The sequence below is a fragment of the Tiliqua scincoides genome, chromosome 3 (assembly GCF_035046505.1).
Source record: "Tiliqua scincoides isolate rTilSci1 chromosome 3, rTilSci1.hap2, whole genome shotgun sequence".
In the NCBI taxonomy this organism is placed as follows: domain Eukaryota; kingdom Metazoa; phylum Chordata; class Lepidosauria; order Squamata; family Scincidae; genus Tiliqua; species Tiliqua scincoides.
The window spans coordinates 87,158,402-87,171,828 of record NC_089823.1 but is presented as its reverse complement, the minus strand read 5'-3'; the positions used below and the strand labels follow the sequence as shown (position 1 = coordinate 87,171,828).

Sequence of the window (13,427 nt, the reverse complement as noted above, 5' to 3'; positions counted from 1 at the left end):
ACACTTACAAGACCATTACGTACGGTAAGCAAAATTTTTTTAGAAAGAAAATCAGAATTCAATTTTTAGAAATACAGAAGTTCTGAAGTCTGAAAGGACTTCAACGAAGAGGGATGAGTGATACTGAGGAATAGATTGGGGAGATAAGACTTGATAAAGACTGAGGGGGACAAGCATATACGTAATATGGAAGATAGTCTTCATATCAGTTTTGGGTGAGGGAAATAACATTGTCTCATATTCTAACTATTCTAGAAAGTTGGGTGCCTGCAACCACTTGGATATCACGTTTGACCTTTTCCTATCCATAGTGTCAATGAGAATGAACAAGGCCCAGCCATCTTTTTTTTTTTTAAGGAAAAAAAATAACTAAGTCAATAAATTTGGGGGCATCTTTGAGACAAAGGAATCAAAAAAGGGTAATTTACCTGTAAAAAAGGAATGAAGTCTTCTTGTACTAAATAGTTGCATCCAGGGCTCTTCAGAAGATGAACGAACTTGGCAGCAGGATCATGACAGGTTTGCAGTATTCTGAAATAAATAATTCATTTAATATTTATGCGTGTATTAACTTTATATAGCTTTTATATAATTTTCCAAAGAAAGTCAGTCATGACTAAGAACAACTGAATTCAATAAGACAAGTTTGTAGATAGTAATTTGAGTTCCATTAATTTCAATGGGACCTAAGATGCAACTCATTGATTTCTGAAGCTGCCTCTTTTTCTGCATTGTTAAAATTTCAAGTTGGAATTTGAAATGATGATCTGTACAACCATTTTACATTATATTAAAAAAGGCAGTAAGATTTTTCTTAGGTGAATGCTGGAATTTTCCTAGAAAAATTACCCAGTTTAAAACATGATGAAATGATCTTGCTAAAGAAATACTCACTTCCGCCACATTGCAACAAATTTATGAACCGATATAAATCCTGTTCGTTCTCCTCCAGCGCAGTAAAATAAGGGACCTTTCCAATAAAGAGGACATTCACAGGCCTAGAATTAAAGAACAAAAGCAGTAAATGTGAGGGTTACTCTTTCAGATCTTTAAATATATTTAATATTCTTACTGACAATATCGCACAGGTATGCACATAAGGACAGAAACCTACCTTTGCAACTTCACCCATGTCTTCTAATGTTGCTCGCTCATTTGGAAACTGGGAGAAAGTTCTCTCTATTTTAGCAATGACAGCATCTATATTCACTTTTTCTTTAGGACATCCTTGGGGGAAATAAAATGTTGGAATGGATTGGCTCAACGATGGTGTCAAGGGTTCTTCTTTCTTTGACTGAACCTAAAATGAGACGGAAGGGGGAAAAAGAGACCTTAAGGCATGGTAAACAATGCACAATTTACAGAGTTCTCTCTCAAATGGAAACACTACACTAACCACCCTATCACCACAATTACATGTGATTTCAATTGAGCTCAAATTGGTCAAAGAAATATTATTCATGAGAAAGTTGTTGAGAAACCTAACCAAAGTATTTACTATTCCCTGAATTTGTGATCAGTAAAGTAATCTTTTGCCCAGGTAACCTCCTCACCCGCTTTTAGAAACAGAGCTCTAATAAAACATCTGCAATTACTCATAAAGGTTATCTATTATTGGAACAAGCATTACCAAGTAATCACAAGCTAATAATGAACACTTTTCTTAAAAGTGACAGGACTACACTGTAATTTCCAGTTTTGTATATCCGTACCTATACAAGCAAAGTATAAGCTATATTCCAAATCAAAATGGGGAAAAGCAGGGGGTGGAAAAAGATCTCAGTCTCTGGAGAAGATGAGGGGGCGGTCACTATAAAAGAAGTATCAGCGCAAAAGGAAAACATACCGCAGATACCCGTCTATAAGTCGACTCCACAGATAAGTCGAGGGCAAGTTTTGAGCCAACAATCATGGAATTTTCTATGATCCCCAGATAAGTCAGGGGTTAAACTTAGGGGGGTGCCTGACTAGTTCTGTCTGATTTTGCCAGATCCTGAAAAATAACCTACCACTAATTGTTACCTAAGAACTGTAGTCTCTAATTTATTAAAAACACAGTAAAAGATCATAGGATACATTTTTATTCTTTTTTAAATTCTGGTCTTCACCACCTTTTTGTAAACACTATCAGAGTAAGTGCACTGTAAACAACATACCAGTGGTTCCCAACCTGCTATTCATGTACTCCCAGGGACACTCAACAGGATCTTTAGGGGTACTTGAAAAAGAAGGGAATAATGGCAGAAAAAGGCAGCCGTGTTCCAGAATGCAAGGCCTGGTAGGGAGGTAGCTAGTTGGCTGTGAAAGCCCCACCAATAGCTAGCTTTTGGTCATCAATTCATGTATGAACCAGTGATTGAAAACCAGCACAGTAAAAAAGCTGAAACAAAATACAGAAAGTGATCAATCACCCAGAATTTCTCAGCACACTTCTGGTGCAAAACAGTGCAAAGGCAGAGCCTTCTGCCCTTCAAACAGATGAAAAGAGAAAACACTGTGATAAATACGTGAAGTCTGGGCTTTCATATGGGGGAGATGAGGGCTTGTCTTACTAATTACAAACATTTTGCTAATAGGAAGGGTACAATTTATGGAAATGGGCTGCCAAGGGATATGCAAGTGAAAAAGGTTGAACCATGAATCAAATCCACCTTTAAGATGTCTGCTGTGTTAAGCCAGAAGCTCTACATACAGCATATAACACGTAACTGGGAGTGTGCAATTCAATTCACAGCAGAGAGATGCAGCTGCATATATTTGCAGCCCTTTTTACTCAGAAGTAGACCCGCTGCTTTCCATGGGTGTTATTCTGAAGTCAGGGTGCACTGAATTGTAGCCTGGGAAGGAGGTTCCCATCCTGGTGTTTCTAAAAACAGACCTGCTTTGCAAGCATTTGCCAAGCAGAACCAGAACCAGGTTGCAGAAGGAAGGAGATTAAAAGGTTAACTTTGGCTGGAATGTCCCAGTTGCCAAAGAAATGATCTCTGCCTGCCTGCTGCTTGAGAAACTTGGTGCCTGTCTGTCTGCCACTTGAGAAACTAAACTTTTCAGAGTTGAAAGGCTCTGCCCACTGATTGACCCGGAGATCAGGCGAAGTGAGAACTGGAGCTTGATTACTTGGCAAAAATTTCACGTACTATACCTGAGTATCTATGGTAATCCCATGTCAATGTATAGATGTTACACCTCACTAATCAAAATGAAAAAAATGGTATTAGTATTTCGGACAAGAAGGGGTAAATTCAATATGAAGTTGTAGTTTGCACAGTATCAACATCTTATTCATGTTCTTCTCTGAAGACATGGCAACATACAGGTTAAGGATAACAGATGGAATAAATCAGGTAAATGCTACCTTAAATGGGATCTCTACCAATTTGAAGAGCTGGCCCATTAGAAGTGCATTCATCATCATTTTTGTTCTTCTAATTACAACTGATGCCTTTCTAATTATCAGATAAGAACGTGAGAAGTTATCAACACATGCTAGATACTGGCAAAAGTGCCACTGTAGTGTTCATATGAACAAAGGGTTCCTGTACAGGTGTGCCCCGGTATCTGTGGGAATTCCATTCCAGAACCCTCTTCGGATAGCAGAAACTGCAGATACCAGGGACACCCCCGCCTTCCAGAGGTGAGGGACGCTGTGCTCCCCTCACCTCCAGGGGGTATTCTGAGCCCCACAGAGACCACATGTGTCTGCCCGCAGCCTCTGTGGGCTTCAGAATGGTTGTTTAGGCCAAAAAATGTCCTGTTTCATGAAAAAACGGAAGCGGTGTTTTCATGCCTTTAAAAAGCATTAGGAGGGCTGGGGAAGCCACCACGTAAGGACATCCAACTTACAGACACCTCAACTTAAGGACAACTGCATCACATTTTTGCGCAGTCACAATCTGTCCACTCAGATGTTTTCGCACAGGCATTAGTGCGTTGGTTTTGGAGACGGAGAGACACATAAGTTTGTGAGGGGGAGAGAGGTGCCACATTTTGGAGATGCAGAAGTGGTGGATAGAGGCGAGCCAATACAGTACAGGTGTGGCCTGGTATCCACGGGTGTCTATTCTGGAACCCCCTGTAGTTATGTGAAACCGTAGATACCAGGAACACCTCACCCCTGTCCTCCGTAGGGAGGGGAGCTGCACTCCTCTGAATACTCCAGAGGATATTCTGAGCTCCACAGAGGCTTTGCCTGTCCACCGCAGTCTCTACGAGCCTCAGAATGACTGTAAAGGAAAAAAGTGATTTTGGAAGTGATATTTTTATGCGTTTAAAATGCATTAGGAGGGCTGGGGAAGCCTCCCAGGAAATCACTTTCCTCCCCCCTTTAAACAGTCATTCTGAGGCCCGCAGAGGCCATGGGCAGACACACATGGCCTCTGCGGAGCTCAGAATACCTTACGGGGGCAGGGGGAGCATAGGAAGGGTGCTCATGGCAAGCCCCAGAAATCCAATCCACAGTTAACTGAAACTGCGGATACAGGGGTCCCCTGTACTGAATAGAACTGTTCTCATGTTCTCTCCAACTAATACAAATTGTAACTTGTGGTAAAATGCTGCTAATACAAATGTAACACATTCCCCATCTAAGCAGGTCTGTTTTAAACATTACACAATAAGAAAAGCAGGGTGTTCATTCACAGAGTGTTCATTCACAAGGAAGTGAATGATTTTATAGATTTATAGAAATGAATATTTCTGTACTGTTTTTCATCCACTACAGAAAGCTGACACTTGTTGTTTATATTGCATAAATAGAGTTCCAACTTAAATGCAGAGCTCTGGAACCTAAGCTGTACTTACTAGAGGACTACCTGTATGCTGTTTCACTCAGATTCCCATTCTTTGGGTGGTGCTATTTTATCTTCATATGGCCCTCTCTGTTACCTGTCTATGATACTACTTAGAGGAAGCATAGGACACTAGGCAGCAAAATGTTTAATACTGACACTGAATGACAAAAGCAACTCTCAGTAGATGGGAATCCACCAGTAATCCTACCAGTTGCTACAAGTTTATGCTGGGTCTGGGCCAAACATGAAGCTAATTACTTTTAGGCCCAGGGGGTGGGGTGAGAGTGGATGCTCAAGTGGAAACTCAGAAAAGGTTTCTTCAATTAATTCCATACATGCCATTTGGAATTTCACCCATGGCAATAGGACATAATCTGGCAATCTCTACCCTGAAAGAGATCACATAAATTATAAAATGGAACTGAATGATAAGGTACTGAGGCAATTAAAAAAAAATCCTGAGAGTTTGTTTAACCAATAGAACGCTGGCAGCAATACCAAGCACAGAAATAGACATTTTGCCAAAGCTCAGTGGCTTAGGAGGTACTTTCAAGGGTCTATAGATAACCACACTAACTTTATTCAAATATTTAAGGAAAACAACTCAGAAGGAAACATTTCCAGAAGAGTGTGAAAAGAAATTGTGGCCAGCTTTAGAATTAAAGCAGGAAAGATAACTTTAATCCTGTTTAACATGATACAGAAGTGTTTGTGGTTGTACCTGCGATTCAGAGTCTTACAATAATGGGAAAAACACTTGGGATGCCTCACTTGGTGGGGTTGTGATAGTCCCCCTCGGAACTTGGGGGGAGGGGAAGAAACAAGGCACACAACATGTGCACCTGATCTTCCTGGGATTTGCAAGAGAGCAAGGTGCACTAGCTCTCTGATCTGAATAAACAGGTGCTGAGTATTCTAAAAAATAGTTATGAAGAAAGATCAAGAGAGAAAATGCTAGATTTACTTATGTGCCTGCAGTTCCTCTATTTGTTTCCTAGGTCTGGAGGCAAATGACAGCAATGTGCAGTTAATTTCACAAGTGTCGGAACAAAGCGCACACATCTTAATCCAAACACCCTTTTAAATCAAGTCTTTCATGTGGAAATCAAGATTTCAATTTAGTTATTGGCTACTCCAATGGTGAGAAACCCAGACTCATTCCTTGGACCTCACCTTGGCCATGATCAAGTAAATGGACTTGACCGGTGGACAGGAGTAAGCAGAAACGATCAGGGAGTCAGTATTTCTTTCCTAGCCCATTATTCTGCCAGGGACAGGCATTGGCCACATTAGTACTGTCAGTGCACAACCCAGGTTTAGCCTGCCTGGTGGCCATGAAGGCAGGGCTGTACAAACTGATTAAGCCAAGCCTGTTACATATAAACAGTGGTTTCCCATGAAGAATCCCATTCCCCAAATAATTAAATAATGGTAATTATATCACCATTGCAAAGTGTTCAACATATTTCTAACATTACATTATTTTTAGCAGACTTTCGAAATAAGTTCAAAGGTGCTTAAAACTAGACCAATATAACCATGAATTAGTTTTTGTTTGTTCTATAAGACGACCTTTGGATAAGACCAAAGGTCAATCAAGTCCAGCATCCTTTTTCCCACAGCTGCCAACCAGATGCATCTGAGAAGTCCACTAGCAGGATATGAAGGCAATAGAGACCTTACTTCACAGGTTTTATGCTTAAACTTCAGCAAATCATCAAGAAAGAATTTGTTAGGCCAAAACTAGCAAATTTTACTAACAAGAACCAAAGCAAAATGCAAAATCAAAGAACCAGAACCAAAGCAAAATGCACTTATTCACTCAGAACCAAAGCAAAATGCAAACTTCTGAGCAGGACAACCCAAGTTCACTGTCCAGAAAAGCTGAATGCAGTGTCTAGCACTGAATTCTATGGAAAGTTGGCGATTTTGTATGCAATATAATTATTTTCCATTTCTGCTAATCACAAGAGGCAAGATACTGAATTCTTAGCCTTTAGTACTGGAAGTCTTACTCAGTCCCCTTTGTGGATTATCAAGTCATTGATGCTACACCACTACTTGTCCTACAATATGTGCTGCCTTAATCCGTGCCGGAAGCTTCAAATTTAATGTTGACAACTCATTAAATGACTACCTATATGCTGTTTATAGTACTCAAAACCACTAGATAAGCTCTTCTGAATGTGAAGCGAGGACTTTCGTAACCATTGTACAAAAAACAAATGGTTTTCTGTTGCTAGAAAATGTTGAGATCCATCTGAACAATAAATTAAGCTGATAAAACTGATTCTGAGATTCGCTTTTCCATCTGCACCATTATTGTAACAGGCTTTATAAAGCAAACCAGACAAGAACAGTGCATGGAATCACTGAAATGAACTTTAAGTTCCAGCTATATTTGGCTTAGTTGAGACAGAATTAAGAGCTAGAGAGCATTATCCCCAGTTCTTATAAAAGCATGTGGCATGTGCAACCCAACTGACCCAAAGTAGACCACTTACAGCTGCTAAATAGTGACTGTTAACTCAGTAGCTACTGGGAAAGAAAAGACCTGGATTTGTGTGTGTGCGTGCATAAAACCAACAAGTGAAGCTAACCACAATTCCTTTTCACAGTTTACTCCTCACCAAGACACATGTGCACCATTTACACTGAAATATAAATCCTATCGTATTTCAACATTCAGTTTCCAAAGGGATTTTATTGTCCTAAATGTGAAGCCTTCAAAAACCACATCAATGAATTTAAAACCAGTTTGCCATATAAGTAATGCAATATTTTGGGACTATGTGAAAGGAAGGATACAAATAAATACAAAACACAGCCAACAGAGTGCATCATCTGGATTCAGTTATTTTTATAAGGCATACAGATTCTTATTCTGGTGCCAAGTGGCTTGTGCCCTGTTCCTAGATTAGTAGATATGTATAAGGACTCAACCCAACATTTATGTGAAATGCATTACATTCTCATCTACGTGACAAAAAAGAAATCTGTTTACATTCATTTGGACACGGCTCTTTTGCAAACTCTCACAGTGCTCAGTCAGTCTTTTGAAGATGGGCCCCATTTTAGGAACTTGTCTTAGGGTACATTATCACATATATGCAAACCCCACCCATTCTCAGTGTCTTAGGGAACAGGAAGCTGTGCAATGCTGGAGAAGTAGACAGGAACACAGGTCTGGATCCTCTGTTCTAGTCACTCCAGCTTTTAGCCACAAACCCCACTTGCCTGTGCTACTTGTGGAACTCTCGAAGACACCCAAGATGACCATGCACTTAGTGTAACTCTACAGCAGCACCACTTCATACTCTGAACACGAGTAGTCTGTCTATCTAGGAACTTAGAGTGCAACTCTCAGCCCCCCAAGGAGATCTTAGGTAGCGCACAATACCTCAAAATAATCAAATACATAATAAAAACAAAACCACAAATCACTAAGATGGCTTAGAATCACAGAGTTGAAAGGGGCCTAATAGGCCATCAATGGCTTACAAGAACATAAAAACGGAAGACAGATTCAGCAACTGAAAAGTCTGTCAAAATAAAACAACTTGACCTGACAATGAAAACACAACATGGGGGGCAGGAAGTTCCATTCTGGGGGCTGTGACCAAGGAGGTCTTGTCACATGTTCCTGGACTTCTGAAGGTGGGAAAACACAAAACCAGGCCTCAGATGATAGGAAGTTCTGGCAGATTCATATGGGGAGAGGCAGTTGTTTAAATATCCTAGCCAAGCCACAAAGGTGCTTCCTTCCAAAGGAACTAACATTGTGAATTGAGCCTGAAACAAACCGGTTGCCAGGGGGAAGGAATAAAATAGGAGTTGTATGTACCAAGCACAGGCCCCAAACAAGGGCCTAGCTGTCACATTCTGGACCAACTGAAGTTTCAGAATGCTTTTCAAGGGTAAAGTGTAATCCGATAATCCAATAAAAATGGAACTAAGGGAATACTTGTTCTCTTATCTTGGGGCTACATTGTGGCTGAATTGGCACTGGAACGTTGGATAGAATTAGACCCTAAGGCATGCATAATACTGGTGAGCATGGCCATCCCTAGAAAGGAGCATGGTTGATGCCCCATCTGAAACTCTACAAAGGCATTTCTGGCCACAGTTACCACTTGGCCATCTAAGAACATGGTCAGATCCAGGAGTACTCAAATTGCGAACTTGACCTTTCAAGGGAAGTACTATCCCAACCAAAATAAGCTGTATACAAAGTGCAGGTGGAGTCTTCAACTGGCCAAGCAACACACCTTCCTTATCTGAGATCATCAATGTATTAGCCCACATTTGCCTCAACACTGAGCTCAGATAACAAATTCAGAACTTCAGTGACTCCTTAGACCAGCCATTTTCAACCTTGTTCATCTCACTGCACACTGACAAGGTGCTAAAATTGTCAAGGCCCACCAGTATTTTTACCATTGACAAGGCACACCATGCCGCTGGTACGGGGCTCAAATCCCTCAATAGCCCTCCTAATAAATGGCCCTCCTTCAAATTTCCATGGCACGCCTCCAGACCATCCATGGTACATCAGTGCGCCAAGGCACAGTGGCTGAAAACTGCTGCCTTAGACACCGACAAAAAGACACATAAAGTTGAGCATTAGTGAACCAATGACATTTTACAGTGATTACACTATAAATCCAACTTAAAATGACCTTTCCCATGGATTCATGTAAATTTTAGAAAGCACAGGAGACAAGATGAGGTCCTATATATCAAAGGACCTCATCTTGAATAGCAGTCTCCAAGCACCACCTTCTGGAACCTACCGTCCAGGTAACAACAGAGCCACAGCAATGCAGCAACACCTTCCCCAACCCTTCAAGGTGGCCAAAAGGATACCAGAGTCTCATAGTGTCAAAAGCCACTGTGAGGCCTAGCAAAACCAGCAGGTATGCATTCCCTCACCCATTCCTTTGAGCAATCATTTGCTGTAAAAACAAAGCCAGCCACAGTTCTAAAACTAGGTTAAAACCCAGACGGATAAGGATCTAGTAAACCAGTCTCATCTAGGAAAGTTTGGAACTGGATTGCCACCACCCATTCAAAGATCTTAATGCAGAATTACAGATAAAAAAAAGGGCAAAAGTTTTGCAACACACTAATCACATAAAGGCAGCTACCACTGACATAACTTTGGCAAGGGTCAGCATTTTTCTATGCAGTTATCTTTTTTCACACACTCAGCATTACACAAATTCCTTCATGGCTATTGATGAATTATGATACAACCTGTAGGAAAACCTACAGGCTTGCCACAGATAAATGAATGCTATCACACTTGTCAGTCTGCTATGCTGAACTGACATATATAGATAGCTAATTACATTGACTGTAAGGGTGAATGAAAAGGCTATTTTCACACAACCTTCATTGATCTTATCCTCAGTTCTTGTTACTGGCTCAAAAATGCATGGGCAATACCCAGTTAAATTTCCGAAAGGGGGGAGGAGAAAGCTCAGACTGATTTCTAGTGGTCAAGTGGCCGAGTTCCAGTGCCCTTCATAACTTTGCGCCCCACCCAATGACTAACAGGAACAAAATTTAATACAGGCTGCAGTGGCTAGCTTTCTTCATCACAGAATTTTGACATGCATAGTTTTTTATTTTAAAAAAACAAAACGTAAGAGTGCACACAGCCCTGCACATAAAGTTCCATGAGGAAATGAAAAGTGAAGTTTGCAAGCAAGTTTGACTACAGCCAACTTGATAACAATTTATGGTGAAAATAAAGAAAAAAAACCAGATACACCATACAATTTGAGCCTGTAAGCAATAATTATTTTCTACTGCATTCAGACAGAGGACAACCAAGTATACAACATGTTAAGTCTTTTGGTTTGGGAAATGTGGATTATATTTAGCGTTCCCCTCCTTGCAACTGTCTTTGCTCCCTTCGTGTTAGGCTTGTGACATCTAGATGGCACCACCAGCTATTTGGGAAAACACTAACACTGCTATCAGCAGTAATGAACCTTTCAGTAAACAATTTTTCAGGTTCCAAAATAGCAAGCCTACTCCAAAAGATTCAGGGAAATTATGATCAAAAAAGGCATAGCTGCCTTAATGCTGAACATTTATTGCTATCGATTCACAGATCTGTCCTCTGCCACTCACTGGAAAAGGAAAAGTACCTAGTACTGATTTTGTTTTCATATTGATCATTCTAAGGAAATGTTTGCAAATAACACGGTTATTGACCAAAAAAGGTCTAATCTCCCAAAGTAAATAAATTCTGTCCAGGGAGTGAAACAACTGATCAAACTTCTGCTTTCGTATTTAAAAAAATAGTGTTTACGATTCAATGTTGTAGATAAGTTTGTATGGTTTACGGCAATGGTTTTCAAACTCATGGAGAATTTGAGCCACTGTAAGTGCTTGTGGGGGCAAGGGGGAAGGCTGCAGGGGTGGGGGGAAGGCAGTGGCACGATCCCCAGGATCGCGCCGCTCAGGGGGCTGCAGGGGCTTGGGTGCACTTACCCAAGCCTCCTGCAGCCCCCCCCGGGGTGCGGGGAGCCTGGCGTGATCTTCTGCAGGGCTCCCCGCAGCTGTGAAAGTAAAGTGGAGCAATTGCGCCCCACCTCTGCTAAAGCAGAAGTGGAGCACGATCACTCCTCTTTCATTTTCACAGCTGCGGGGAGCCCTGCAGAAGGTCGCACCAGGTTCCCCGCACCCCGGGGGGGGGCTGCAGGAGGCTTGGGTAAGTGCACCCAAGCCCCTGCAGCCCCGAGTGGCGCGATCCTGGGGATCGTGCCACTGCCTCCTCCCTGCCTCCAGGCTGCCCCTGCCCCTTAAGGGAGTAGAGGCCAGGGCCCACAGGCTGGGGCGTCGCGATGCCCCAGTCTGAAAAGCCCTGGTTTACGGGTAAGGACATCTGTTGGCAAAATAAAAAATAGACTTCCAGTGTGACATGCAATAGTCCTTTCTTAAAACAAAGTAGTGAGTACATTTTTAGTCCAAGCAGTTTGTTTACCTTGACATCTCTTTGAACATATGTAGCTATGTTGAATACTGTCTTACTTTCATGCTACAAAATAGTCAAATAATAATTCATACAGGTAAGAGATTTCTTATCATATTCCCCATATAATAATGCCAGGTAAAATAAGATTGAGTTATTTTCGGATGCAATTTTCAATCCACTGAAAGGGTTCCAGCCACAGGAAGAGCGCTTTCTGCATGTGAAAAGTGTTTCTGCACACACACGGGAATGTGGTGGGGAAAAACTGATTTTCTTGTTTTCATCAAGTCCCTGATCTTGAGGAGCAACTTTTCCCAGTACAAGTGAAAAGGTGGCAAAAAACACAGATGCTGTGCATGGCACTTCTCACACATGGTGTGTAAACCACACACACATGCACTGTTGAATGAATGCTAATAATTTTCCACTGCTCTCCCTTTTGCAGACTCCAATACACAGCAAAAGAAGTGAAGCAATCATTCTAGATATTATGCAACCGATGCTCAGGGTCATATGCACCTCCTGTTGCACAGGTTTTGAGTAACCCTATGCCAAAAGCATATTCTGTATGTGTATATCACTCAAAAATGGAAGCAGTTTCCAAATATTTCTATGCATCAAAACATTACCAAAAACAGAAACAAGCACTGTGGGTACATAGAGACTGCAACAATATCTGACACACACACACACACACACACACACACACACACTATACTTTTACAAGAAAATCTTTGTTTCTGATAAAGCATATTAGAAAAGCAATGTAAGATTTCAGAGTGGTATCATTTGCTTTGCTTTGTTAAGTTGCCACATACAATTTCAAATTGTGTAAAATTTAAGACTAAAATCCAGTGTCAATTCAGAATTTATGAATCATTTAAAGGTGATGTATCATTAGGGATTCAGGCTTCTGTTTCCTTTACGGCAAGAGGCAGGCACAAGCCCACTTGACACCTTTTATAGAAACACCACGTCCTATACAAGTCTACTAGGCTTAACTTACATGAATGTGTAGGAGTCAGCTTAAGGAATGCTTCACCCATTTGTTTACAGATAAGGCAAAGTGTTTTATGGATACTTGAAGAACACAAGTATTTCTATCCAGCTGTGTATATTATACAGATACTCATGTCAGTAAGCTGGGATTGACTTTTTGTTCTGCTGCATGTAGATGTCTAGGCAAACATCTGTTTGCTGCCACGACATATGTGAAGCCATCCAAAATGTAAATATTATGTGTTCCACACATATAGCTGCATGTTTAAAGTGCTGCAACAAGAAGACTAGATAGCTAGAGACTTATCAGCACAAACTCTTCCCAAGGTTTACCATCATTCCTTACTCATGTCAAAGAATCAGGCATTCACTTGAGAAGAACAGTATTCACTAGATTAGATTATACTTCCACTGGTGCTAGTATGAGAAAATGAGCTTTGGAGGGCAAGTGTGAGCACATAAGCAAGTGCAGAAGAAGGGGAAAAGGGATGAACTATAGATAAATGCAGGTGTCAGGAATTCAGTCTTCAGCTATGTGCTGTATTCCAGTTGAAATCATGACAAATTGGATTCCCTATTTTTGAGAAAGGTATTTCTGGTGTAAGGAACAAACTAGACTTTCAGCCACACTAGACACTGTTCCAGAACCACCT

General features: G+C 41.1%; 1 protein-coding gene across 2 annotated transcripts in view; it reads right to left on the bottom strand.

The window, feature by feature from the left end:
* PPP2R3B (protein phosphatase 2 regulatory subunit B''beta) overlaps window positions 1-13,427 on the bottom strand; it is a 40,472-nt gene that overhangs the window by 10,332 nt on the left and 16,713 nt on the right. For both annotated transcript variants that reach the window (XM_066621773.1, XM_066621774.1), the window contains exons 2-4: window positions 1,115-1,300; window positions 895-998; window positions 429-531 (exon numbers count right to left, since the gene is read on the bottom strand). In XM_066621773.1, the coding sequence (XP_066477870.1) occupies window positions 429-531; window positions 895-998; window positions 1,115-1,300 (393 nt within the window). The remainder of the gene's footprint in view (window positions 1-428; window positions 532-894; window positions 999-1,114; window positions 1,301-13,427) is intronic.